The 25,429-nt window shown below is 34.3% G+C and overlaps 1 protein-coding gene across 1 annotated transcript in view; it reads right to left on the reverse strand.

The window, feature by feature from the left end:
- BRDT (bromodomain testis associated) overlaps positions 1–25,429 on the reverse strand; it is a 43,161-nt gene that overhangs the window by 12,886 nt on the left and 4,846 nt on the right. The window contains exons 4-14 of the mRNA XM_041749562.1: positions 22,572–22,744; positions 21,681–22,034; positions 18,288–18,416; positions 17,408–17,596; positions 16,640–16,809; positions 16,272–16,561; positions 16,073–16,186; positions 15,813–15,953; positions 8,480–8,538; positions 5,963–6,134; positions 1,371–1,471 (exon numbers count right to left, since the gene is read on the reverse strand). Of these exons, the coding sequence (XP_041605496.1) occupies positions 1,371–1,471; positions 5,963–6,134; positions 8,480–8,538; positions 15,813–15,953; positions 16,073–16,186; positions 16,272–16,561; positions 16,640–16,809; positions 17,408–17,596; positions 18,288–18,416; positions 21,681–22,034; positions 22,572–22,744 (1,892 nt within the window). The remainder of the gene's footprint in view (positions 1–1,370; positions 1,472–5,962; positions 6,135–8,479; positions 8,539–15,812; positions 15,954–16,072; positions 16,187–16,271; positions 16,562–16,639; positions 16,810–17,407; positions 17,597–18,287; positions 18,417–21,680; positions 22,035–22,571; positions 22,745–25,429) is intronic.

The raw sequence follows: 25,429 nt of genomic DNA on the forward strand, positions 1-25,429 counted from the left end.
GGCTCTTTTAAAAATGGCACTTTTTTGGGCAGTCCAGGTGGCCCAGCAGTTTAGCGCCGCCTTCAGCCTGGGTTGTGATCCTAGAGACCCAGGACTGAGTCCCAAGTCAGGCTCCCTGCATGGAGCCTGTTTCTCCCTCTGCGTGTGTCTCTCTGCCTCTCTCTCTCTGTGTCATAAATAAATAAAATCTTTTTTAAAAAGGGCACTTTTAAAAATGATTCTTATCAACAACAAAACACCTAAGTTCAACATAATCTCTGATGATAGTAATTATTGGCACATTACCTAAGAAAATTTAAAATATTATGAAAACACAAGGATCAAATCAGTATGCTCCTTATGGTGAAATGTTAGATATTCCTAAGTGTGCCCAAACACTTAGGAATAATAAGATTTGTCCTCTGAAGTACTGCAAGGAAAAAAAAAAGAAAAGAAGGAAGAGAGGAAAGGTAGGAGAAAGGCAGGGGGGAGGGAATAGAGAAGAGATATAAACATCTCCTTCACAGTTAAGTTTCAGAGAATGACTCAAATGCTTAGAAGAGTACCTGATATACCTAATGCATCTAAAACGTTTATATTTGTTGAAAGAACGATCAATGTGTAGTTTGAGTGTAAGTGCACCAAAGACTCCATTAGGAAATCCCCCATAACAAATTCTAAAAGATAGCTTTATGAAATGTTTTAAAATCAGGATAGGGGGATCCCTGGGTGGCTCAGTGGTTTAGCACCTGCCTTCGGCTCAGGGCGTGATTCTGGAGTCCCGGGATGAAGTCTCGCATCGGGCTCCCGGCATGGAGCCTGCTTCTCCCTCTGCCTGTGTCTCTGACTCTCCCTCTCTCTCTGTGTCTCTCATGAATAAATAAATAAAATCTTAAAAAAATAAAATCAGGATAGTTGGCAAATACCAGCATTATAGAACTTATAATTAAATACATGCATGAGAACTGATGGTAGAGGGTATGGGGGAGGTGTTGCTCACAAATAACTTTTGTTTTGTTTTGTTTTAACTTTTTTTTTTAATTTTTTAATTTTTATTTATTTATGATAGTCACAGAGAGAGAGAGAGAGGCAGAGACACAGGCGGAGGGAGAAGCAGGCTCCATGCACTGGGAGCCTGATGTGGGATTCGATCCCGGGTCTCCAGGATCGCGCCCTGGGCCAAAGGCAGGCGCCAAACCGCTGCGCCACCCAGGGATCCCCAAACTTTTTTTTTTTTAATTGAAGAGGCCAAAGAATATTTCTTTTTAATTAAATAAGCTTAGAGATCCAAAATCTCATTCAAGATAAGGCTTAAAATACCCCTTGTTCCACTTCCATATTCAATTTTAAAACCCTCCAAGATCCGTGAGGAAAAAATAACACTCTCTTACCTTCTGCACAGGTACTTGACATTCAGATTCTAACACTCTTGTGTCATTATCATCAGACTGATGCCTCACAGTTAGGCCATTTAAATGCTGTTCAGTATCACCTAGATGCACACAGTTTTAGAACAGTATAATGAAGTGATTTCATTTTGTTTGTCCATAATTTGACTTTTTTTCCCTTCCCACCCCACCCAGGTCAGAAACTATGAAAACAAAGTGATTAATTTTTTATATTATTTTAACTTTGGAATATTCTTAGTTGAGGAACTGTAAAATAAACATTTTTTCACTTGAAATTTGTCCTCTTGTTTTATCTACATTATAGTTGACACTGTGACTCACCTACCAAAATCCGTTTTATCTGTCCCTTTGGTCTAACAGTCCTCCAGTGTGCAAACTGATGCTCAGCTCTAGAGACAGGTTTTTATTAGGCCAAACCAATCATGGTAACCCTACAGACATTAGTGAGTCATTTAGGAAAGAGCAGTCTGACGCCAATGCAGGGCTCCCAGGGAAAGATACTTCTTGGGGGCCAAATTAAAAACAAAGAAAACACAAAGAATGGAAGAACTAAGACACTAAATACCTATAATAACTAGTGAGGAGATAAGAGTACAAAATGTAAAAGGTTGGCTCTGGGGTGAAGAGAATAGAACATGTAATCCTATTAGTTGTTAATTTTTCATACAAATATTTCACTTATTATTGATAAAGATAACTACATAAAAAGAGCATAAGCCTTGGTCAAATCATGCCTAAAGACTGACTTATCTTTGAACTATAGTGGTTATATATGCTAACAAAATTCCTTATATCCTTTAAGCCATATTTTAAATAAATTATTATTTTTTTAATGTTATTTATTTATGATAGTCACAGAGAGAGAGAGAGAGAGAGAGGCAGAGACATAGGCAGAGGGAGAAGCAGGCTCCATGCACCGGGAGCCCGACGTGGGATTCGATCCCGGGTCTCCAGGATCGAGCCCTGGGCCAAAGGCAGGCGCCAAACCACTGCGCCACTCAGGGATCCCTGATTTACCTTTTCATTTGCTATGTTAATTTACAATGATATGACAACATAAGCATTTGATTTTTTAAAAAATTCTTAATATAAAAAAAAAATTCTTAATATAATTGAGTGAAGATTTATAAGCTGAGAAATGAATCTGGGAAATGAAGAAGTTAAAAGGATAAGGCCATTAATCTTTTGTAACTTAAGACCAACTTATTTTAAGGAAAAAAGGCATTTTTTAGTTCATGTGGAAACGATGGCAGTAATTTTGAAATAAACTGCTAACACGTGATTCAATTTCTTAAAGTTTTTATGTACTCCTAACATTTTGTCAAACTTTTATTAAAACTTAAGTGAGGGATCCCTGGGTGGCGCAGCGGTTTGGCGCCCGCCTTTGGCCCAGGGCGTGATCCTGGAGACCCGGGATCGAATCCCACATCAGGCTCCCAGTGCATGGAGCCTGCTTCTCCCTCTGCCTGTGTCTCTGCCTCTCTCTCTCTCTCTCTGTATGACTATCATAAATAAATAAATAAAAGTAAAAAAAAAAAAAAAAAAACTTAAGTGAAAAAACTCATTGTTTAAGAAGATTTAACTAAAACTTTATTTCCATCAAGATTAAACTCCAGAAAAGTAACTTTAGCTTATATACATTTGCAGTTTCCCTTGGGCATTGTGCCACCTACAGTTGGAAAATGCAAAACACTTGATTCTGAAAAATTTGGTAAGTGCAATAGAATAGCCACTCTGGCATTGTCCAAACATTCGCATTCCTTTTATATAATAGTCACACAAATTCCTTTTACTCACAATCACATATAAATAAAAATTTAATCCATACAATAAAATTACTCCAACAGAAGGCTTAGATTTTGAAAGCCTGACTTTCCATAGATAAGATGTTTTCTTAAAATAGGAACAAAGGACCATCTTGACTGCATTATTTTCCACTATCTACTTCTTCAGGGCTATGCCTACCAAAATTCCATGAATTTACTATAATAAAAATAGTTTCTATATTATGGCTCTTTCTGATCAACCTTTAAACATGTCCAAATCTCTCTGATTCAAAAACTCAAACATATTGAAACAATGTCTCCTAATCTTACCAAAAAACTCCCACCAAAAAAACGCCCCCAAAACTATTTTTCTGTTAAAGCCATAGCTATCTTCTCCACCAATAAACTTACTGGAAGACTAGTGTACATCCACATTCCATTATTTCTCAACTTAGAAAAACTGTCTTCTACCCCAATCACAATGGCTAGTAAAAAAAACCTTTTGCAAAAGCAAAAAAAACTTCACACTGCCAATTTTTTTTTTTTTTTAAGATTTAATTAATTGGGCAGCCCAGGTGGCTCAGCAGTTTAGTGCCGCCTTCAGCCCAGGGCGTGATCCTGGAGATTCAGGATCGAGTTCCACGTCGGGCTCCCTGCATAGAGCCTGCTTCTCCCTCTGCTTGCGTCTCTGCCCCCCGCCCTCAATAAAATCTTAAAAAAAAAAAAAAAAAAGATTTATTCATGAGAGACACATGGAGAGAGAGAGAGAGAGGGAGAGAGAGAGATAGGCACAGACACAGGCAGAAGCAGGCTCCATTTCATGCAGGGAGCCTGATGCAAGACTTGACCCCGGGTCTCCAGGACCACACCCTGGGCTGAAGGCAGCGCTAAACCGTTGGGCCACCAGGGCTGCCCCCACACTGCCAATTTTAATCCTCTCTCCTCACTCCTAATCTTACATTAATCCTTTGCAGTATATACTCTTGTGGTGTTTTTATATTCTTGTGATTTGATTACATCATCTTTTAACCTTACTTTTTTCTATTTTAACTGAGGAAGTTTTGTTTCTTAGAATTTTGTGCTTGATCTTTCTCTTCCTGCTCTATACATTTTCCTGGGTGTGTTCATTCATTCTCAGTTTCAAGTAGCTTCTATGCACTGGTAATTCCTAAATTATACTGCTCATTATATCCTGTTAGTTTCAGAAACCCATTTACGGTTGTAGATTTCCAATTAGATACTCTAGTACCTCAAACACATCCAAAGTGAGCACTACCTCTTCTTTTCTTTTTATTTTTTAAGATTTTATTTATTTATTCATCAGAGAGAGAGAGAGAGGCAGAGACACAGGCAGAGGGAGAAGCAGGCTCCATGCAGGGAGCCCAACCTGGGACTTGAACCCAGGTCTCCAGGATCCCGCCCTGAACTGAAGGCGGCACCAAACCACCCGGGTAGCCCTACCTCTTATCTTCAATCCAGCTATTGGATGATACCTTGGCAAGATATTTATTGTAACAAAGCCTATCAGCTGCACCACAAAAATATTTTTATAATTTATCCATTTCCTTTCCATACTTACTGCCTTAGTTGTGGTCCTCATAATTTCCTTCCTAAACTACAGCACTCAGCTTCCTTACTTGGTCCCAACTACTCCAGAGCATCTTCACTTTAATCCATCCTCTACATAGTTAAGCAACAACCACTTCCTAATATAAAATCAGATTTCACTATGCTCCTGTTTGAAGCTACTTGTATACAAAATAAAAGACCCAAATGGAACACTTGTATTCAAGGTAATTTCATGAATTACTACATTTTCAGTTATGCTTCTGCATAATTTGAAAACTTTTTTCCACCAAAGGATGGATGTAAGTATTTCATACTTTGGATCTTTATCTTTATTTCTGGGATGCCCTCCAGTGTTGCTTTAGGAAGAGCTATAACTTGAGTTAAATACAAAATGAAGTATTCAAAGAACAGTAGGGAGCTACCACTAGAAGCAATAAAGGAGTATCAAAATTTCTCTGTTCCTCCTAATCTGTGCTGTTGTAAAACAATTTAGAAATTTCTTCTGCTTTGGAGAAACCACTGTCATTGGAAGGCCAAATACAAACCAGTGAGCAGCCTAAAGGGAAGGAGATGTGGATAAGGAACATTCACATCTGCCTTTAGGTTAGACCTGAATAGTATCTTAAGGTTCAGGTACTCCTAGGCTGAGTTCATCAGTATCAGAGAATTATCCTTTGTGCCAAACACTGGCAGGAGAATCAAGATGAGACAGGCAATATTTTCACTTCTGACAAGACTAACAGACAGGATATTTAGTCAAATGAATCTAACAATATAAAAATTTAGCCAGATTTCGAAGATGTTTTGGCAAATGGGAACCACTGCTAGGCAAGTATTTCTAGCCCAGGTTTCCTTAGTTTTAAACGATTTCTCATGTATATAACTTAATTTCTCTACCTATATAATCTCTATCTTTTCCATATTCCATCCTACCTTTCCAATTCAAATAAGCATCATGGAAGTTAGAGCAAAATTCTAAATCTGCTCAGAACTCAGTAGTAGTAGTAGTAGTAGTAGTAGTAGTAGAGTAGTAGACTGGCAGTGAAAGGTTTTAATATATGGCATATGCCAATGCCAATGTACATAATCTACTTGAAAGCAAGTTGCATGTGAACTGTCCACATAATTTTCTTATTCAAATGTAATGAGTATCTTAAGTATAAAGCAGATAATCTCTAACAATGTGCTTCAGTGATTTTTTCTAACCTGGAGTTTATTATTTACTAATTAACTTTTTACCTGAGGGAGGTGGAATTTGTAAAGGTGAAATGTTTTTTGCACCCTGTAAATGTTCTAATTCTTGATGATTCAATGCTGACTGATGGTAATTTGGTGGTGTTTCACACGAATATGAAGTCTGACAAACAAGGGTAGTTTTTGCAGACGTTTTATCTTGCACAGAATGCTGTATCTGTTAAGACAAAGATAAATAAAATTGTCAGAGTTTTAACCACACAAGTGGTTTAACTAAAAAAATTTAAAACACAGAGGAAAAAACATAACAATACTCTTTAAAAAATGGTATTACTTAAGTTACACAAACTTATAAGGTGTAATTATCCCATTCTTACAGATGAGAAAATCAAGATGTGGAAAGATTAAATGGCTTGTCCATCCTATAGTTTTAAGCAGAGTTAGTTGAAACCGATAAGCTTAATAATAAATATAGCCTTAGGCATGTTATTAAATAGTGCTGCTTATTTTGAAATGCTTTCCTGTGAGCTATGGAAAATAAAAACTGAGCTTTTATACCCAATCTAGAGGCTAATCCACTTTTTTTTACCTCCTATCCTTACTGAATTAGAGGCATAATGGGAAGAGTGGGTAAAAGTCACATGATAGTTAACCTGTAGACTATCAACAAATTCTGATTAATTTATTAAGTAAAAACTATTATAATAGCTAACACTTATTTAATGCCTATAATGTATGAGGTACTAGGCTAAGCCCTTCATATAGTTCAATTCTCACAATAATCTCTTGAGTTTGGTATAACTATCATCCCCATGTACAGTTTACAATGAGATTTAAATATAATAAAAGCAATTTACCTAGAATCTCACATCTACTCAGTTGCAAGCTAAGATACCAAAGCCTAGGTACCTTATCTACTAAGCTTTAAGTTGCAGGTAGTACAGAGATGAGTAAGACAGTCTTTCTCCTCCATCTAACAAAGGAGTTAGGGTGAATGAAAAGACAAGGCAAGTGTATGAATACCTATGCTAGCTTGAATAAAACTAATGCCCTAGGAATGTTTATACCTACAATAATATAAACCCAAGCTCAAAACCTAAAGTCAAATGCTGAGGTTTAAATCAGAAAAAAAAAATCACTTTCTGAAACACAAAAATATATGCATTTATTCATATTCCTAAAAATATATTCCCTTTTTTATTATCAATGGGCATTCTGTTCCTCAGTGAGGGGCACTGAAAAAATTCTGGCCACAAGCAGATCATTAAGACAGCATTCTATAGGTATAAAATTTCAAAACTCATTGATATAATTTTGATTCCTCCAATACCTATGACAACAGATTATGTTTCTTGTTCCCACTCAAAAGCCTTCAAGAACTCGTTCTTGCCTACCAAATCAGTCAACACTTCACCTAGGCATTCAAAATCCTCCCTATTCTATCTCCCAAGCCAACTAATCCTTTACAAATACCCTCTGTTACCACATTTCCCTGAATACACCACCTGTGTTTTGCCTCTCTTCATGCTACACCTTTAAAAAAATAAGTCCTTAATCTGTGTCAATGTAGTAACCATTCCTTCCTTTTCCCTTTAGTTATTAACCTGTTTTAAGCATTCTCTCCTTCAGGCAGTGTATATATTCCTTCTTCATTTTCTCAATAAATTATGAATATAAATTATAGCACTAACCATGCAACCTCTTTTTTAAAATATTTTATTTATTTATTCATGAGAGACAGAGAGAGAGAGAGAGAGAGAGAGAGGCAGGCAGAGACATAGGCAGAGGGAGAAGCAGGCTCAATGCAGGGAACCCAACGTGGGACTCTCTCCCAGGACTCCAGGATCACGCCCTGGGCCCAAGGCAGGCGCCAAATCGCTTAGCCACCCAGGCATCCCTCATACAACCTCTTAACCATGTGATTATATTTCTTCTTACAACTGAGAGCTCCCTCAAAACAAGTATTTATGTTGAACATCCCTAATCTAGTTAGATGTTAAAAATGTATAATTTAATAAAGGTATATATACCTATAATTCTATATCTGAGAAGGGTTCAGAAAATTAAAATTTAATGAGACCAACCTGAATTAGTAAGAGATAAAATTACTTCTATCCTTTCCAAAGCACATCAACTACTAATCATAGATGTCCTAAAATTAATAGCTGGTAATTATGAGCTTCATCTTAAACCCTACCATTTTCCTCCTACCTTTAGAAATTCTACCTTACTGTGCATACCCTACATCCTACTGTGTGCATATAGAAAAAGCAAGACCTTCCCTCTGTATTTAGACCTCAAGACTAATTCCATACTCTTATAATTTGTTCTACTCTGTTTTATTTATAGAACAGTTACATCTTTTTAGAAAAAATGTAGCCAAACAGTTCCTGTGTTCAATATTCTTGAGGAAGACATCTTGCAATATTTAGTTGACAAATGGAAGAAGAGTGACAGCTCTTCATTGTAAATAAAATCAAAACAAATTTTATATGATTTATCACACCAGTGACATAACATACATTTTAAAATTCTAAGATAAAAAATGAAGAATTAACTTACCTTTACTTGTTCTTTAGGAGAATCATTCTGTTTTACCCCAGTAAATTTAGGAAACATTTCTGCAAATGTATATAAAAAAAGATTTCACTATTTGGCAGCTTAAAAACTTACCATTTAAGTTATAAATGTTTTTCATATTAGAAATAAAATGGTCATTTCAAGAAAATACTTTTAATACCTTAGATCAAGAAATTATTATAGTTACCAAGTTTTGACCTTTCAATCAGTCAAAATTATAAAGCGATACTTGCTTTTTATAGGGATATTTTCTTTTCCATATAATGGAATTAATATCCACTCACAAATTTCAATTTGGGTTATTTAAGCAAAAAGAATAGCATAGCAAAGAGTCTGAATAAGTAATAGTTTAAAAAGGAACAAGTTACAACACAGATAAGGTTTTATTTTATTTTATTTTTTTTTCAGATAAGGTTTTAAACAAGTAGGATGAACTATAGTAAAATCTTTTATCAATTAGCCATAAATAAAGCCATAAGGGACTTAATTAAAATAATTAAGAATACTATAAAGAGAAGGGTATGTCACTTATCTGAGTCTTTTATGAAAAGTGAAGCTTCGATTTCATGGTAAAGTTTGCTCTGTTTACTAAACATTATAGGAAAGACTCCAAATAATCCTTTATTTACTTTCTAGCTATTTGGCAGCCTCAACTATGTAGCAAAAAATGGCTTTTACACTACCTTCTTTACCTTTAGAAATACCTTTATAGTGGACACTGGTGGTAGAATAGATATAAAAAGATCTGACATGGTGCTCATAGGTTCTTCTTAATCTTACAGTTGGTTCTGGTGCTGTTCTCCCCAATCATAAGCCTAGGTCAATGTGGCAAAGCACCAAATAGGCAGTTAATGCCTTGACCCATCTCTCCAGGTCAGCATTCATGAGCCACCGGAGCTCATTGCTTCAGGCTCCAGGGCACCAAAGCTGGTTTAACATAAAATCTTATTCAAACTTTAAACATTCTAATTTTAATAATTACCTTCTGCCTCCTGAAATGCCATCAGTTTCCACTGGATGTGTTACTGTTCTTTCCTCTCCTAAAATGTTTGATGCTGGACATTGTTAAAACTGCTAAATGCTACTCAATGAAGTGCTTTAATTTAAAGAATTCAAATATTTGAAATGACACAAACCATCTTAATGTCACTCCACTAAGTATTATTTAAATGTTGGGGTTAGATGGAAGGGAAGGGAAAAATACAGACAGCAAAGATTGAGGCTATAGATCCAGGTAGCTCTCACATTTAGGGAATACATTATGGTTTTGGCTTTGAACAAAAAAAACCAGACTTAATTAATATGATCATATACTATATGCACATCTACACATCCATCTTAACTATTCAAATATGCAGCTAAACTACATTATTCTATGATTTACATAAACTCTTTAAGTACAATAAAATATGACATACCTCATTAGTGTTCTACTAAGAAATTGAAGGGCATTATTTTTCTGATACATAAAAATAAAACTCAGAATTTTAAAAATTACCATCTCCAAATCTGAAGATAGTAGCAAAAGGAATCAAAGAATTTTTAATTGAAAAAAATCAGATTGGTAACTAGACTTATTGTAGTCATTATTTTGCAGTGTATACAAATCTGAATACTGTTTTATATACCTGAAAATAATAGGATATTGTGTGCCAATTATATTTCAATTTAAAAAAATGTCAAAACCACCCAATACAGTATGTTTCATAAAAGTCTTACAGACTATGGAGAGATGAATAATGACAGACTAAAACTCAGCCTTTTGGCTTATTCTACTCTTACATAGTTGACTTTCCAGAAACATAGTAAAGTTTATGCTGTTTATTTCTATTTATTTATGAGTTCCTGGACTTTGCAATTAAAAGGCCAACATACACATTTTTACTATTAAGCTTAAGATCTCATTTTAATTAGTGAAGAAGCCCCAGGTTTTACAATCATTAATGAAATTGAGCATTTTGGTGTCAACTGATTCTCTAGGGAACTGTGATAATATGCATACCTACCTTAAGAGGATCAAATCAGGTATATGTGTTATGCAAATATGCAAATGCATATTATGCGTGTTATGTAGTAATATGTTCTATTTTCAAATCTTTCCCAGAACTTCAATATAAAACTTTGATTGGGAAGTCTTCATTTTAAACTAACGCAAAAAATTCAATCATAGAACAAAAAGGGGGCTGCAATCAAATATTAAACCAATCCAAGAGTTGGTTTAATACCATAACCTATGAAAGCACTGAGATGAATGCTCTAGAGACAGCAAATATTATCAGCAAGATAGTATGGCCTAAAAAATATAATAAGCTAAATATAAATATAATACTGTAGTGCAAAACCAGAACTTTATTCCATATAAGCAGGAAAAAAATACTTTTAAGTTAGAAAAATAAAGCACACTGCATTACATAGCACATGATTTAGAAAGGTAATAGGAATTCAGTACTAGGGTTTGCTACCTTATTTTGTAAGAAAGAATGTCCAGAGATGTTAAATGATTTGCCCAAACTTATGACCAAAGATGTATTCTATTGATTAAAAGAAAAAAGAGGGATCCCTGGGTGGCGCAGCGGTTTGGCGCCTGCCTTTGGGCCCAGGGCGCGATCCTGGAGACCCGGGATTGAATCCCACATCGGGCTCCCGGTGCATGGAGCCTGCTTCTCCCTCTGCCTGTGTCTCTGGCTCTGTCTCTGCCTGTGTCTCTGGCTCTGTCTCTCCTTCTATCTCTCAAGAACAAATAAATAAATAAATAAATCTTTAAAAAAAGAAATCAAGCATTTTGCTTTTGAACTAAAAAATTTGCTTGCTTGGCAATTGTTATTGAAGCATTTGGTGCTTTTTTAAGATAAGAGAAATACCCAATTATTTTTTTAAAAGATTTTATTTATTTGAGGAGAGAGAATGAGCGCAAACACATACATGAGGGTGGGGTAGAGGGAGAAGCAAGGTTCATTACTAAATAAACTGATGTTCCTTTTACTAAATTATTAAAACTAGAGCTGAAAAGAGGAAACAAAAGGAAAAAACCCAAGGCCAATGGTTCTCAAGTGTGGCAGCACATTAAAGTCACCTGAGATACTTCTAACATCACATATACCTGGCCCCATTCTCCATTCAATTCAGGTTTGGATACTATTTTTAAGTTTTACAGGTGATTCTAATGTACTGAGATAACACTATTCTACACAGCCTGCATATTCAGGTAGGAAGGCCCATATAGGACAAAAAATTTTAAGTTCACAAGACAAAATTCATCACTAATTTCTAAGACTCAAGGCTCACATATTGACCTCAATATATACAAGTATATATCAAGCTTGGGTCCTTGAATTTATCTCTATGGTGCTTTTGCTTTGAAAACACTTTAACTGATGAGGACGTCATAAAGTCTTAAAAATTTATATAATAAACTGATCATTTCTCCTAAATGGAAAAGATTACTCCACACTGTCATTTTATTACGTCCTACATTCACTAAACCATCCTTCTCCTAAAGGGGTAAAACAAAATATAGACTTGAACCAAGTCCTTTTTGTCCTTTTCCCCTTGTGTGGAAAAAATCATATCCTTGTCATTTCTATAGAAAACCTAGGTTGTAAAACTAAAAAGAAAAATTGTTTTGTTTTGTTCGTATCTGTAATTCATTCATGATTAAGGAAATTTTTTTAAAAAGAACCTATTAAAGAACTTTATAAATTTCATTCTCTGAATATTACACTGAAGCCAATAAAAGCAAGAAGTCTAATAAATGAAGCAACAAATTAACCACTGGGTTCCTTTGTGTGTTAAATATTAAACAATTAAAATTATAAACATTCCTGGAAAATATTCTACTCTATACTAATCAAGTATTTGAGCTTACATTTAGACAGTTCCAAAGTTGTTTCCTATAAGATTTCTATCAAAAGCATTACTACCAATGAGCTACTCCCATTTGATTATTTCTCAGTAATATCCACAGGACTGAATCTATTAATTATTATATTCCTCCCCTATTATATCACTCAGGATAGCCAAAATTGTTGAACATTAGAAAACTCTCACCAGGTTATATGTATATACAAGCAGACCCCAGCAAGGGTATAAGCATCTGAAATTCACTTCATTGTCAAACCTGACAGTTGATGACATTTTGATGGTTATGAAAAAATAATTTAGGACGGTTTTATATTTATTCCAATGTTCAATAAATGTTCTTGACTAATCTGCACATGACAATTTGCATATGCTACTGTCAATCAAGAAAATAAACAATAAAACCAAATTACAACAAATCTGCACTCAAGTACTGTTTCTACCCCACAGATATCTCGTTTATATTTTTCAAAGATTTGGGCTTTCATTCCAACTCTATTTTGGAACTGACTTAATATCTTGTTTGAAGTGTTAAAGAATTTTTAAATCAAACTTGCCTTGGAAATCACAGCTCTGCCACTTAATCCTATATAGCAAAGCAGAATTGAGTCTGTATTTTTCAAAAGTGCATAAAATAAGTTTGAGAATACATAGAAGACAATCATTTAAATAATGTGGAATAAACAACTGCAACACAGTTTACAACACTTAAATATTTTTCACAGATGTTACCTTTCAAACATTTCACACACCCATTTCGCACATCTGAAAAGGATGCTATTGCAGTAAAGACAGACCAACTCATTATACAGGATAACTAAAGAACCATATAAGTCAATAATATTGGAGAATTAAGAAAAGTTAATGTAGAGCTCCATCCCTGATAACCAAAATTACAAAAGATTATGACTTGGTTAAGAAGACTGTACAGGCTGCTATAAAAATTCCAGAAGGCAGGTATAAAAAATAGATTAAGAAAAAATGGCTTATGACAATATCCTTCTATCAAAAAAGAATTTCTCACCAAAGCTTCCATAAAACTTTCCTCTATTAAAATTTTGAAGAAATGAACTTCTATTCATATCTCCTATCTTGAATAACTGAAAGTCTTATTAACCAGAGTTTTGGTAATAAAGATATTCCAAATGTTAAGTTTTAGTTCTGGGCGAATCATAATAAATTTTAAAGCTACAATCTTATGTATATTTTCAGTTAATTTTTACTTATATAACAGATAAAGCGTTTGCTAATATTCCTGATTTTCACAAATTGTATTTTCTCAGTAAGTAGTTCCATTTCCCTCCACCCTGAGACTTAGACTTGGGATTTGTCATCTGCTCCTTGAGAATGTCATGTACACAATTAGGAATGGTAGATGCTTTACTTATTTTTACTTTAAGTATTGCTATTGATACAATTTGGCTTAATTATTTTTCATCATTTATAATCCTTTTATTTATAGTTTTTGTTGTTCAAGAAAGTAAAAAATGTTCTTAGATTACACACTAAAAATTAAGAACCTCACAGCATTTTAATGCATGCAATTGAAGTTAATATTTAGGACAGAGGTCCTAAATTCCCTAATTTATTTTGTGAAACAATAAAACAAACAAAAACTCAAACAGAACTTAATGCTCATTGGAGGTAGGCATTGTGTTTGCAATTTATAAGTGTTTTCTCAATGAAGTACACAGTTTCAATGTCCATAAAACAAAAACTTCAAAGGAAAATGCAAATTCATACTATCATGTTAGAAGACAGACTGACCTTAGTGTCACAAACTTACACACTATCCATAATGTCAGTTGAAATATAAAAATGTGCTACTTTGATTTTAACAATGTTTTCAAAAACAGTCCATTATTGAAAAAGATGACATTAAACAAGAATGCCAGTCATAAAATAAAAATTCAACACAAATGTGATAAAAAATTATAATTTTTTTCTGCTAGAAAATTAGGAAAACATCTATTACACCATTTTAAGAACATAGTGGATAATAAACATCTTCTCTTCAAGCAATGTAATTGAAAGAATCTATCAGAAACTAATTCCAATTAAAATTAAGGTATTTTTGAACACCTTTATTGAAGTACTCTGTATACAGTACTTTTCCACTTTCCCACTAATGCTCAAGGCATTTATTAATCAGTAGTCAGTACATAATTGGATAACTCAGTTTTACCCTACAAATAAAAGACAAAGTGCTCTAACTTATTAGGCCACAAATACTTTATTAGATGAAATTACAAATGCTAATAACAATTAAAATACTAAATGCAATTTAGAGTTTTCCAGCATTGTTTTATGCTTTCAAGTCAGATATATGGAAATAATGTATAATCAGAGCCCTAAATTAATTTAAAAATTTTCTATGACAAATTCCAATAAAAGTAATTTTTTTATTCTAACAAAAACGTTTACCACTATATACTTCAGAAATGTAAAAACAAAATGCAGCAATCAGTACCACGTAAATGCAAACTAAACAGAACCAAAAGTGAAACATAGTGTACTTGCAAGCCAGCAGATCCTTACTACACATTGAATGAGAGATACTCTTACAAATGGTAAGAATGCCTGATATGACAATATTCTGTGTAGGATTTTTTTTTTTAAAGAGAACTGAATTTCAGGACAAACGAGAAACATCTCATTTAAAATAAAGCAAAATTTTGGAAACAAAAGTTCCCTGTATTCTGAATGTGCCTTTTGCTGGACAATAATGGAATGCCACTGCCAAGTTGGTATCCCTGGGACAGTGACTACTTGTCAACTCTACATAACCATCAATGAAAGAGCACGAAGAAAACATGAATGAATTAAGCTTGATACAGCTGATGATAAACTACTAAAGTAATATGGTACCTTACTTTAGCATAATTGAAAATCTCTATTTGAAGTACATTTTTCTATAAATGGAAGATAATATTCTATAGTGAAGAAAACACAAAAGTGACTAAGATTCTGCCTTAAACATTTTCTGGGATGACTGGTGTCTTAATTCAAAGTGATTATTCAATTTAGAATATATTGTCACAACAGGATATACTTTGCAACATTAGAGTGGTCTAATATATCATGGGGAGTAAAGTAAAAGATGTCCTCAAATAATTATTTTATAAAAAGAAGTGAAGATTGGAATTTTATTATTTGTTATTTTCTCACATGAAGATCTGGCATTATGTATTAAGAAAGTATCTCCCACCTTTAGTAAACTTCTTTTCAATATTACAAACCTCTAAGTCATATACATATATTATGAAGTTTCATTTTACACAGTATCTTTTTTTAAAGAAAATAGTGAGATTGTCAACATGTAATAAAATAAGTGTGGCATCCAAACCATAGGTTCTGGGTAAGTGACAAACATTTCTTAAAAGTTTAAGTCTCAATAATACAAAAAAAAAAAAAAACTGTTCCCACAAACAGAGGCACACGTAAGGGGCCAGCTAACCTGATTCGGAATCACTGCTATCTGAGGAGCTCGAGTCACTGCTACTACTCTCGGTCTCCGATGAGCTGCTTGTGCTGCTGCTGCTGCTTTCACTGAGTCGGGAACCACTTCCAACAGCCTTGGATGACTGAGTTTTCTCAGCTACAAAACATGGAAACACATTACGATGCCAGTATAATTAAATAATCACAAGAACGTTTTTTTAAAAACTGCCATCCTAAAAAACAAAAACAAAAAACACATAAAAAACTGCCACCTACATTTTGTTTGACATTTTCTAGAATTTAACTGATTATTGACATCCAGTAACCGCTTTTCCAACTCCTGTTTTTTCTGTGAATGAAACTCCTCCTTGGACTTTGTTATTTTCTTACCTATGTGATTTAAGAGTAAAAAAGAGTATTACCAAAAAGTAACACAAGTACAGACTGATTTCTACTGATACACAGTAATACATACCATGAGGCTTTAGCGGTCTTTTTCTTAGACATGCAGCAACATACTTTTCCAGTTCTCTCAGTGTTGATGCTTTCAGTGTTTCAAAGTCTATCTCTATCTCATCAGGGTTGGAATTTCTCAGTGAAGGCTCTCTTGATTGTATTATATGAACAACTCGCCCAAGTTTATCTCCAGGGAGTTTGTTTATATCCAAGCTCAACTGCCTTTTCTCATCATAGTTCATAGGCTTAGCATTATCCTCATCTTCAGGTTTCGAAGTAAACACCTGTTGTTTCCTCTTCTTTGGCTGACTAACCAAAAATTAAAGTTAGTCAAATTTATTTCAGATAATATTATTATATGAATAAGGCATTATAAAGGATACTTACTTGTTTTTGGACTTTTCCTTTAATTTCATTTGCTTAAACTTTTTTCTTGGATTTTCATCTCTGTTATTAATCTTTTCTTTTTTCTTTTCCCTTTTAGACTTACTCTTTTTCTTTAGCTTATGGAAAGGTACTTGAGAGAGAACCTGTAGCTGTTGATGAACAGCTTTCAGCTGATAAAGAAAAAAAATTCTTTAAACATTCATAGCTCTAGATAATTAAAGACATTAGAAAAAAAATGAAGGCACTCAAAAGTTAAACGTATCCTGAAATTTATTTTATATTACATTTCTGTCAGGGTCTTATTTCATTCCACAAACTCATTATTTTGAAGGCATACATTAAATCAAAATACTATCATGTGTTCAACCCATAAATTTAGATATTCAACTAAAAACAGACCATGAAAATTAACATTTCCAGATAATGTTAATTATTTTTTTCAGGCTTGAGCTCAGAGTAAGTTAACATTTTCTCACAAAAGGTAGCAATGTTAAAAATCTCATCCATAAAATATCCTGGATTATGTCGTATAAATCATTTCAATGGAATGAACTCATGATGGTGAGGAATATAAATAACAGAATTTAAAGATACATAGATATTTGGGTAGGAAAAGAATATTAAGCATTACAAATGTGCCAAGAAGTAAATGCCATAGATGCTAAGTGATCTTAATGTAACGACTTTTAATCTACAAAAAGGATTTTATAATAGATTTGCTGCAACAGCTCATAAAAATACAAAAAAATTATCAATACAATTAAATACCTGCTCCTGAAGCTTTGTAAGACGTTGAACTCGTTCATCTTCAGAATCACCAGAAGAGTTATCTTCAGAGGAAGCTTCACTACTGCTTTCTCTACCAGGGATTTTTGTGGTATCTGTTTTGATGTAGCAGACAGGCATACCCTCAATAGGTTCATCTGGGATCTTTGCAAAATGCATTTCAAAAACATCCTATAATGGAAATTTAGATTATAAAGATTTTCTGTATTTTCAAATACATACAACAATAACACCCTTTAACAAAAGTGTCATATTTTGATAATAATTCTACTTTCCCTTGTGGTAATCACTATATAATATATACATCAAATCACCATATTACATACCTTAAACTTATACAATTTTATATGTCAATTTTATCTCTATAAAACGGGGTGAGGATGGGGGGTATTTACCAAGGAAGAAACATAAGACTCATGCTTCCTTGCCTGCCAACCATAGCAATTTTTCTCCTCTCTTCTATGTAAGACAGACCTTTCAAGTTGTAGAGAGGACCTTTCAAGGATTTCCTGCCCATGACTAGTGCATCATCCCACTACCTCCCACTGTGTCAGCCTCAAAAATCTAGAGCTTTACCATAAAAGGGACATGGACTCTAGTCAATCCTATCTAAGATATCTATTAACCCCCTCTTCACTAATATTTCCCCAATATCCTCTATGTGTAGGGCAGCCTCCTTAAAAGATTTGCAACTAATGTGTGCTATACCTCAAAAAACAACCCCCACATTTTAATACTCTAATTAATAAATTACACTTCATACTTGGGAAGTGGGGCATTCTTTACCTTTTGAGTTATGGCTCTAAAATCTCCATACCATGTTCAGAGGAAACTCACTTTCAGAGCACAGCTATCAACTTACCTGGAGCATTCTTGCCATTGTCACTACTTCATGATCTGGAGGATTGTATTTGTAACAATTCATGAACATTAACCTAACATCTGCAGCGAATTCATATGCATCTTTGTATTCTTGGTTGTCCATTTTTCCCTAAATTAAGGAAAAATTATAGGATTCACAAATAGTATGGTTCAATAATCATTTGAAAACTTCCATTATTTATTTATATTATGAAATAGTTAAAATATACAGAAGAATACAGATAATACCAAAAACAGATACCCACCCTCCAAATTTGACAAATGTTAAAATTCTGCTTGTTTCATATTTTTTGACTTTGAAAATATCCAGTGAAATTTGACAAGTAGAGATAAGGAAGGAGGATATTCTGAATTAAAACAAAAAAAGAAGAGGAATAAAATCACAAAAGCAGGAAAACAGTGCATTTCCAGATCATCTTAGACAAGTTTGATCTTAGGAAAGCCATGAAAAGATACATTCCTTAAACCAACCTTGAACATTTAAATGAAAGGTTTTTATTAAAATTCTCCTCTAAGTGAAAAGACATTTGAAATTGAACAGAATTAGTAAAAGGAAGGAAATCATAAGGATCAGAGCTGAAATAAAGAGACTAAAAAAAACCCCAAAACAACAGAAAAGACCAATGAAACCAAGAGCCAGTCCTTTGAAAAAATAAAACAAACTTGATAAATGTTTAGCCAGATTCATCAAAAAAAGAGAGGACTTAAAATTAGAAGTGAAAGAGAGGTAATAACATATTCACAGAAATACAAAGACATCTGCAAAAACTAATAATAATAATGACAGCAAATTAAGATAACCTAGAAGAAATGGACAAATTCCCAGAAGCACACAATCTTCAAAGACTAAATCATGATGAAACAGGAAATCTGAACAAATTACTAGTAATGGAATTGAATCAGTAATCAAAAAACTCCCAAGAAACAGAAGTTGAGGACCACATGGCTTCACAAGCGAATTCTATCAAACATTTAAAGAGTTAATACCTAACTTCCTCAAACTATTCTAAAAAATAGAAAAGGATGAAAAACTTCCAAATTCCTTTGATGAGGCCAGCATCACCCTGATACCAAAACCAGACAAAAACACTACCAAAAAAAAAAAAAAAAAAAAATCACAAGTCAATCAGTTATCTCTGATGAACACAGATGCAAAAATCCTCAACAAAGTATCAGCAAAATTCATTCACCATAACCAAGTGGGATTTATGCCAGGGATGCAAGGATGATTCAGTATCTGTAAAAATCAAACAATGGGACACAACACATGGAACAAAATGAAAGATAAAAGCCATACAGTCATCTCAATAAATGCAGAAAAAATCTGGCAAAATTCAAATCTCTTCATGATAAAACTCTCAAGAGTGTGGGTTTATTTTATTTTTTTAAATTTTTATTTATTTATGATAGTCACACAGAGAGAGAGAGAGAGAGAGAGAGGCAGAGACACAGGCAGAGGGAGAAGCAGGCTCCATGCACCAGGAGCCCAACGTGGGACTCAATCCCGGGTCTCCAGGATCACGCCCTGGGCCAAAGGCAGGCGCCAGCCAAACCGCTGCACCACCTAGGGATCCCAAGAGTGTGGGTTTAAAGGGAACATACTGCAACAAAATAAAGGCTATATATAAAAACCCACAGTTAACATCATAGTCGATGTTAGTAAAACTGAAAGCTTTTCTTCTATACTAAGAACAACAATGTCCATTCTCACTTTTATTCAACATAGTGCTAAAACTTCTAGCTGCAGCAATCAGACAAGAAAAAGAAGTAAAAGGCACTGAAAGCGGTAGGGAAAAAGTCAAACTGTCACTATTTGTAGATGACATGATAATGTATATAGAAAACCTTAAAACTCCACAAAAGAACCATTAGAATAAAGAGACAGTCTCTTCAAATGGTGCTGCAAAAACTAGCATACATGCAAAAGAATGAACACTGAACCACCTTCTTATACTATACACAAATTCAAAACAGATTAAAGACCTAAATGAAATCATTAAAACCACAGAACTAGAAGAAAACATACACAGTAATCTCTTGAACATGAGCCTTAGCAACATTTTTCTATCTCTAGGGAAACAAAAGCAACATCAGACAAAAAAGCTTTTGCACAGTGAAGAATATCATAAGACAAAAAGGCAACCAACTGAATAGGAGAAGAGATGTGCAAATTAAGTATCTTATATGGGTTACTATCCAAGATCTATAAATAATTCATATGAGAAAACAAAAATACTAACTCAAAAAGATATATGCACCCCTGTTTATTGCAGTATTATATACAACAGCCAAGATATGGAAGCAACCTCAGTGTCTATCAACAGATGAATGGATAAAGATGTCTCTCTCTCTCTCTCCCCCCGCCCCACACACATACACAGAGTAGAATATTACTCAGCTATAAGAGGATGAGATCTTGTCATCTGCAACAATGTGGACTGATCTAGAGTATTATGCTAAGGGAAATAGGACAGAGAAAGACAAATAGCACATCATTTCACTTGTATGTGGAATCTAAAAAAACAAACACTCATACACACAGAAATAGTCTCATAAGTACTAAGAACAAACTGATGATTGCAAGGGGGAAGTGGGAGATAAGTGAAATAAATGACAGGGATTAAGAGGTACAAACTGTTACTTAAGAAATAAGCCACGGGGATGAAAAGTATAGAATAGGGAATATATACTCAATAATATCATAATAACATTATATATTGTGACAGATCTATACTTTCACGGTGAGCACTTCATAAAGTACAGAACTGTCAAATCATTGTATTGTATATCTCAATCATATAACATTGTATGTCAACTATATGTTGATTAATTCTTGATCTTGGGGTCACAAATCTGAGGCCCAGGTTGGGGGTCAGTTTACTTAAAAAAAAGTAAAAAAAAAAAAAGAAATTAAAAAGATAATAATTAATTCAAAAAACCTGATGAAGCCAGCAAACAACTAAAAATTTAAAAAATGTAGAGAGGCCTGGAAACTACATAAATGCCTTATCCCCTCCAAAAAACAAACAAACAAACAAAAAAAAAAAAAAACACTGCATCAGAATCATGCAATTATTAAAAATATAATCCTGAATATGTAAGGAGAAAATGTTCATAATATACTAAGTGAAAATTCAGGGTACAGAGTTATATTAACAATACTGTAACTCAAACATTGTGGCAAAGAACCACGGGTATGTTTGAATAGAAGAAAAAGAGATTTAAAAATTTTCCTATGATTCATTCTAGGTGATATGATTTACCAACAATTTTAATTTTCTTATCTTTTTCTGAATTAATACAATTTTTTTACAATGATAAGGTTACTTTTATAATCAAGAAAAGAAGTTCCTCTTATTAAGACAACATTTACCTTAATAGTTCCAAGATCCATTGGATTTTTCACAATGTCATAGTAGTTATGGAGCCCCAAAGCATTAACATCAACAGGATTATAAAAGGGCCATGCATAGGACAAGTGTTTCTTTGCAAGCATTTCTTTAAGAATCTCACTACAGTGCCTTAACTGTTCGGTCACTTTAACATTCTTTACAACTTTACATTGTTGCTGAGAATCTGGAAAAACAGTCTTCAGCACATTTTCTTTTAGAGGTGGTGTTTTCACTGATTTTTGTTCTGTAAGTGTTGGGGAAGATTCGCCACTTGCTTTAACTACTGCAGCTGTAGGAGTTGTGGTATCTGCTTTCCTCTTCACACCCCTTGTAACCTGAAATAATTCAACAACAAAAACTATAATTACGGGGATATTCAGAACAAGTTTTCAACCTTGCCAGAACCAAGTCTTCCCCATATTAAATATTAGTAAAGGCTAATTTCTCTTTTGTAGATAAAATAAAATAGTTTAAGTATTTTCTTCCTAATATCCAAAGAATTGTCTTGAATAAACCTTTGAGATAAATGAAAGGTATATGAAAAAATCACAGTTAAAAGAAAAAAAAACAAGTTTCTGAATACCTGAAATCAGCTAGAGTATACAATTTTAAATTATCAACCCAACAGAAGTTGTATAACACACATAAAATAGGTAGTTGGGCAATCAATATTAATACTAAAAACATAATAAACTAGTTCAAATTTTACCAAGAAATCTCTAAAATTTGGTTCACATCCTAGGTCTCTGTTACAAAATATACACAGACAAAAAGATTGACTGTGTAAAAGACCAATTTTCATATCAACTTAAAAAAGGTTTAGTCACAACAACCCCTTACACTGAAATATTTTAAAACTACAATGAACTTACTTGAGCCACTGTTTGTGAGGTAGAGTTGAGTGGAGTACCTTGTGCCATGTTTGAAGGAGACATAGATGTCTCAGGAAATACAGAGGGAATCACTTGCTGCTTAAATACTTTTTCCAGTGCTTTGGGGGATTGTTTTTCTTTAACAGAAGGAACCGTTACATTATGTTGAATGCCTATTAAAGTGTAAACCAGAGTCAATATGAGTAAAATGTAAACTACTTTTCCCTTAGTATTCTACTTTAATTCACTTAGTTCGTTTTTTAGCAATATAAACACAATATTCCCATTCCCCTTTGAAACCCTCCCATACATACTTGTAACAGTTGTTAGACCAATTTCGATATAATACTAGAGACTTCAAACCTGCTATTAATGGTAGACTTATCAGTTTTATTCAAAAAGGTGTCTGGCTTATTAAACTCACACTAATAGAGCTCTGTGATTAGTTTCAGGTAGCTGTGAATACAAGCAAAAATTTCAGACATCCTGGAGACAAAGTAAATACTACTATGTGAGGTCTCCAGAATGCTCTGTATAAATATCCAAGAACTTTAAAATTGTGACAGAGATTGAGTGACACAAAACAGATAGGAATATAATTCTCTCATCTATATATCCTTCAGGTGATTCTGCCAAAAGAACAATTGTGTATGTTCTTCCACCCTGTATGTTCCCAGAGAAAACATGACTTAACAACATTTGGATCAACATCACTCTGGAATCTATTATTTCAAAAGTCTATCCTTCTATCAAGGTAAGTCTATTCTTTTAATTATTCAAGCCAAAAACCTTGGAGTCATCTTTGACTCCACCGTATTTCAAATCTAATATCCCAATCCATCAGCAAACCCATTTGGCTCTATCTTTTTCCCGGTTCCAGGCATCATCAATTCTCTTATTGCAAGTAGGAGGCCTTCCTTCTTCTGCTTTTACATCCTGTAGTCTATTCCCAAAATAGCAAAGGGATATTTTTTTTTAATTTTTTTAAATTTTTATTTATTTATGATAGTCACAGAGAGAGAGAGAGAGAGAGAGAGAGAGAGGCAGAGACACAGGCAGAGGGAGAGGGAGAAGCAGGCTCCATGCACCGGGAGCCCGATGTGGGATTCGATCCCGGGTCTCCAGGATCGCGCCCTGGGCCAAAGGCAGGCGCCAAACCTCTGCGCCACCCAGGGATCCCAGCAAAGGGATATTTAAAAAAAGATTTTATTTACTTGAGACCGAGAGAGAGAGTGAGAGCACGAGCCGGGGGGTGGGGGGGGGAGGGGGGGACAGAGGGAGAGGGACTTGCAGACTCCCTCAGGAAGCCCAATGCAGGGCTTGATCCCAGGACCTAGGGATCATGACCTGAGCCGAAGCAGAAGCTTAACTGACTAAGCCACCCAAGTGCCCCACAATCAAAGTGATATTTTAAAATTCAAATAAGATCATAACCCTTCTGCTCAATGCCCAATGACTTCTAACCTTACTAAGTAAAAGCCAAAGTCCCTACGATGGCTTGTAAGAACCTTCATGATGTCTCACCTATGCATGCTCCCACCCCCACTCTTCCCACTCTCACTTCCTATCACTACCCCCTACACTTATTTCACTTCAGCCTATTGGCTTGCTGCCCTCAAATTTGGTAAGCATAGCAGACTGTTTTCTCTGCCTGGGAGATTCCTTATGGCTCATTCTAAATTCCCTTTATACCTCTACTGAAATATTACCTTCTTGAGCCATCCTATGTAAAACAACCCTCTCTTTTGACCCCCATTACTTTCTTGTTCTCTCATTCTTATTTTTTTCCTGCCATTAAAACATTCAACATACATCATATTGGTACTCCTGACTCTCCGAATTCTTAACAAACTCAGGAACCAAATAGATATGAATATATTTTAAGACAGAGTTTGTATTCCTCAATCTCTGAGTTCTCATTATCCACTAATTAAAATTTAAGAACCAAATAGATTGAGATAGCCTCGTATCTTTTGATAGCCCAACTGTGGCTCTTTGAACTCAAAAGCTAAACAGCAAAGCATAAACACTATTCTTAAAATATGTAAAATACCCCAAATCAAGATTTGAAATCGAAATCAGCACACTTTTTATATACATCTTCTATAAATAAGAGCAAAGAATTATTAAGTATAACATAAGGCTTACATACCTTGTTGTATAAATAACAATTTGAGAACATTACATTGAAGTCTTCTATACATTCTGAAGCCCTCACATAATATTTATGTTCTAAGGCGCTTCTTAATTGTATTTAAATCCATTGGGGGTCTTTATAATGGTGTAATAATCCTACAGTTTTTAAGAAGAAATTCTAAATGTTAGTAAGAACAAATTCACTGCAACTAAATTTAAGTTTAAACCAAAATTTTTGTGTTGAGAAACTAAGCATGGATTTTTTTTTTTCAGAGAAAATATAACAAAGAATAACAAAGACAATGATGTAAAAGTAGAACTATCCTGTAAAAAGTGAAGGGCATGAAGAAGAAAAACCTAGAATTTATTGAATCTGAACAGATCAGAGTATAATCCAGGTTGCCATGACTTACTAACTATGCCATAAATTACTTAACCAGCCGTTAATCAGATGGCTGAAAATACTTAACAGAAGACCTAAAGTTGAATTCTATACATGATGCACATAAGTCTAACAAGAAGTGTCAGAGAAACTTCATGAAGGTCACCTTCATGATAACTTGCATCAAAAGGTCAAGCGAGAGCCCCCTGGGTGGCTCAGTTGGTTGGGCATCCAACTCTTGGTTTTAGCTCAGGTCATGATCTTGGGGCATGAGATCAAGCCCCATATCAGGCTCCATGCTCTGCAATGAGTCTGCTGGAGATTGTCTCCTTCTCCCTCT

The sequence above is a fragment of the Vulpes lagopus genome, chromosome 3 (assembly GCF_018345385.1).
Source record: "Vulpes lagopus strain Blue_001 chromosome 3, ASM1834538v1, whole genome shotgun sequence".
Taxonomy (NCBI): Eukaryota; Metazoa; Chordata; class Mammalia; order Carnivora; family Canidae; genus Vulpes; species Vulpes lagopus.